Source organism: Bison bison, unplaced genomic scaffold (assembly GCF_000754665.1).
Source record: "Bison bison bison isolate TAMUID 2011002044 unplaced genomic scaffold, Bison_UMD1.0 scf7180017857213, whole genome shotgun sequence".
Lineage (NCBI taxonomy): Eukaryota > Metazoa > Chordata > Mammalia > Artiodactyla > Bovidae > Bison > Bison bison.
The window spans coordinates 315,348-318,851 of record NW_011487786.1 but is presented as its reverse complement, the minus strand read 5'-3'; the positions used below and the strand labels follow the sequence as shown (position 1 = coordinate 318,851).

Below are 3,504 nucleotides of genomic sequence, written 5' to 3'. Positions count from 1 at the left end.
AGATGGGCCTTTGTTGGCAAAGTAAATCCTCTGCTTTTGAATATGCTATCTAGGTTGGTCATAACTTTCCTTCCAAGGAGTAAGCATCTTTTAATTTCATGGCTGCAATCACTTTCTGCAGTGATTTTGGAACCCCAAAAAAGAAAGTCTGACACTGTTTCCACTGTTTCAGCATCTATTTTCCATGAAGTGATGGGACCAGATGCCATGATCTTAGTTTTCTGAACGTCGAGCTTTAAGCCAACTTTTTCACTCTCCACTTTCACTTTCAACAAGAGGCTCTTTAGTTTGTCTTCACTTTCTGCCATAACGGTGGTGTCATCTGCATATCTGAGGTTATTGCTATTTTTCCCAGCAATCTTTGTCTCTTAAATGCTTATTAATCTATTCAGTAAAAAATGAGTCACAAGAATCAGTAATTTAGGATGTCTAATATGTAAGTTACTATTCATCAACTAAACTGCCTCCTCTCTTGTATCCCATTTTCATAATGTAACCAATAAGCACTCAGTCACTGTCCAAAAACTAGAGCATTTATCTGCACTTTAGTTTGTACTGAATCAGTTTTGTTCAAGTCCTTAACAGTTTATAGCTATCTAATTTTCTTAATCATCAGAGATGTTATTTATCAGTATATTTGATGTCTTTGTTATTAGACTTATTTACATGTTACCAAAAACTAGTACAACAGCTGGATCCACACACACAAAAAAACAAAAAACAAGTCTCTCTGCTGTTTTCTTTTATATGACAAAAATCAAAGAAAACTGCAATAAGTAGAAAATTTTGTGAATACAGTTACAACTTTAATCAATGATTAATTTTGAAGCGCCAAACTCGTCATCAGAATCTGGTCTGTGTCTTTCTCCAATTCTATTTACTCCACCTATGTTGACTTTGGAGAAGGAAATGACATCCCACTCCAGTATTCTTGCCTGGAGAATTCCATGGACAGAGGAGTCTGGTGGGGTATAGTCCATGAGGTTGCAAAGAGTCAGACACAACTGAGCAACTATCATTCATATTGACTTTATTCTCAGTTAATGAAGAAAACAAAAATCTCCTGACATAAACTCCAGAAGAAAAGAGAATTTTTCTTCCCATTATTCTGAAAAGTTCAGATGCTTGCAGGCATTAGCCTGTAGGATTGGGTGTAATATTAAAAGCATCATTGTGTTGTTGCTAGAACGAAATGAAGCAGTGGTACAGGAAGTTTCTATTTTTACTGAAATGCACTTGGTGTTAGGAGTAGATCATGATGGGATAGGAAACATTCTAATCATTAGAGAAACTATTAGGAAAAAGGAAAAAATATACATAGTTCAAAAATAACAAAACAATATTTTATACCAGAGATATTTAACACAAAAGAAGCTAGTTGAAGTGAAAGAGAAGAATGAAAACTAGCCATACAGAATGCAAATAGAAAAATTATAAATTTAACCAGGTCAATGATTGCATTATTAAATGGCATTATATTAATACACCCATTAAAAGGAAGATTTTTGACTTGATAAAAAGCCACTATTGCTATCTACAAGACATACATTTTGCATTCAATGATACAAGAATGGTGAAGTTAAAAACATAGAAAGCTATATATCATACGAACAGTAAAGTTCAAGTGTTCATATCACAGATTCTGGGGTTTCTTGCCCAGTGTTACCTGCAGCATCTCCATTGTTGACCCTTTCAAACGATGTTCCACATCTGAGATGAGATTTCTCACCAGCTGGCTCTGCTGAATCAGCACATGCTCAGAGTCTGCCAGGTTACGTAGACCAACTTTCTCCTTACCCTTCAGTTTTTGCAGTTCCTTCACCTCCTCATATTTAAGGTTCTTTCTCAGTTTCTGAAACACTGCCTTGACATTTTGTCTCTCATGTTGTATTTGATCCTTCAGGAGTATGAGAAAGAGAGAGAGGAAGACAGAGAGAGAGAAAGGAGGGAAGCAATGAGTAGGGAAGCTCACATGCTATTTCTTTTTCTCTACATCACAATTCAAAATAATAGTCCCAAGTCTGTATTGTTGAAGACAACTCATAGCCAAATGGGACCCCTGGCTGTGACTCAGTCTTCACACAGATATCCAGGATGCTCGTGCCTTCCTGTATTACTCTTGACTCCCTTCCACCACCTTCTGCTAAGGTTGAAAGCTGAGGACAGGTGTAAGTTGCTCAGTTATGTCTGACTGAACTATGAAAGTGTAAGTGAAAGTCACTCAGTTGTGTCCAACTCTTTGCGACCCCATGAACTATACAGTCTGTGGAATTCTCCAGGCCAGAATCTGGAGTGGGTAGCCTATCCCTTCTCCAGGGGATCTTCCCAACCAAGGAATCAAACCGGGGTCTCCTGCATTGAAGGCAGACTCTTTAACAGCTGAGCTACCAGGGAAGCCAGGACAGAGCCACGAGCCATTGACAAATGTCTCAATCAGAAGAGTCAAGGACAAAAACACATGACAGGAATGGAATTTGAGGTTCCCTTGTATCCTCATGAGAGATGCCCTCTGTATAAATACCTCCCTTCCAGGATCTATGTTCATCTGTGATATGTTCCCTTTTTAGCACCACCCCCTCAGGGATAGGATGAAGGAAAAGACTAATCAAATGACAACTGTCAGGGAACAAAGAGGAAGGCCGCTACTTGTGACCACCCAAGGTCCTGTCCAAGATATCTGTCTAACTCCCTCAGGAAGTGCCTTCTCCTACCTTCCAGGCAGCAGTGTCTGCTCTGACTTTAACTTCCAACTCCTCAGCTTCCAGCTGCTTCTCCCTCAGCTTCTCTAGAGCTTCCTGGAGTTTCTTCTGTGAGAAAAGAACCACACAGAGTCAAGCTATGGGCTTTCTCAGCATCACTGTAGAGGATAAATGAGAGAGAAATGAGGCTGATTTCCAAAGAGAATCCACTTTACAAAAACTGTAGAGAACAGCTATTAGAATCTATGACCTGGGAGAAAACCTGAGGAGGGGAATGTATTCTTAAGACTCAAGAGATAGGAGTCAGCATTCTCTTTCCAAAGAAGACTGGTTCTCTTTGTTCTAGAGAAACCTGATCCTGCAGCAGGGAAACCACACACCTCAATTCACCCAGTGTCCTCATTACCCTCCTGTTCAAAGTCATCATGAGAGCTTCTTTGGGCATCAGATCTCCACCTACTTCTGACTAAAAGTCTGTGTGTAGGATCATTACTTTGTAACTGGGGGAATTCACAGAAACATCCCTCACATATCAGAACGTGGGCATAGGATGAAAAGAGATCACAGGCCTCAAGTCCATGGTGACCAGGTAAACAAAGTCCAATGCAAAGTGGAGATTTCCCCTCAAGTAACACTTTATGATCTGTCTTTCCTCCATTCCGCTCTCTTACCTGATAGTCCTGGGCAACATCTTCCATGAGGAATGTGTGGTGACCATGGTGCTCCTGGGACCGTGCACAAAGCCAGCAAATGACTTCCCTGTCCTCCTCACAGAAGAGCATGAGTTTCTCTCCATGGCGCAGAC

The 3,504-nt window shown here is 40.3% G+C and overlaps 1 protein-coding gene across 1 annotated transcript in view; it reads right to left on the bottom strand.

The window, feature by feature from the left end:
- LOC105003391 (tripartite motif-containing protein 5-like) overlaps nucleotides 1-3,504 on the bottom strand; it is a gene marked incomplete at its 3' end in the record, with an annotated part of 15,205 nt that overhangs the window by 3,161 nt on the left and 8,540 nt on the right. The window contains 3 exon segments of the mRNA XM_010860531.1: nucleotides 1,667-1,897; nucleotides 2,712-2,807; nucleotides 3,371-3,497. Of these exon segments, the coding sequence (XP_010858833.1) occupies nucleotides 1,667-1,897; nucleotides 2,712-2,807; nucleotides 3,371-3,497 (454 nt within the window).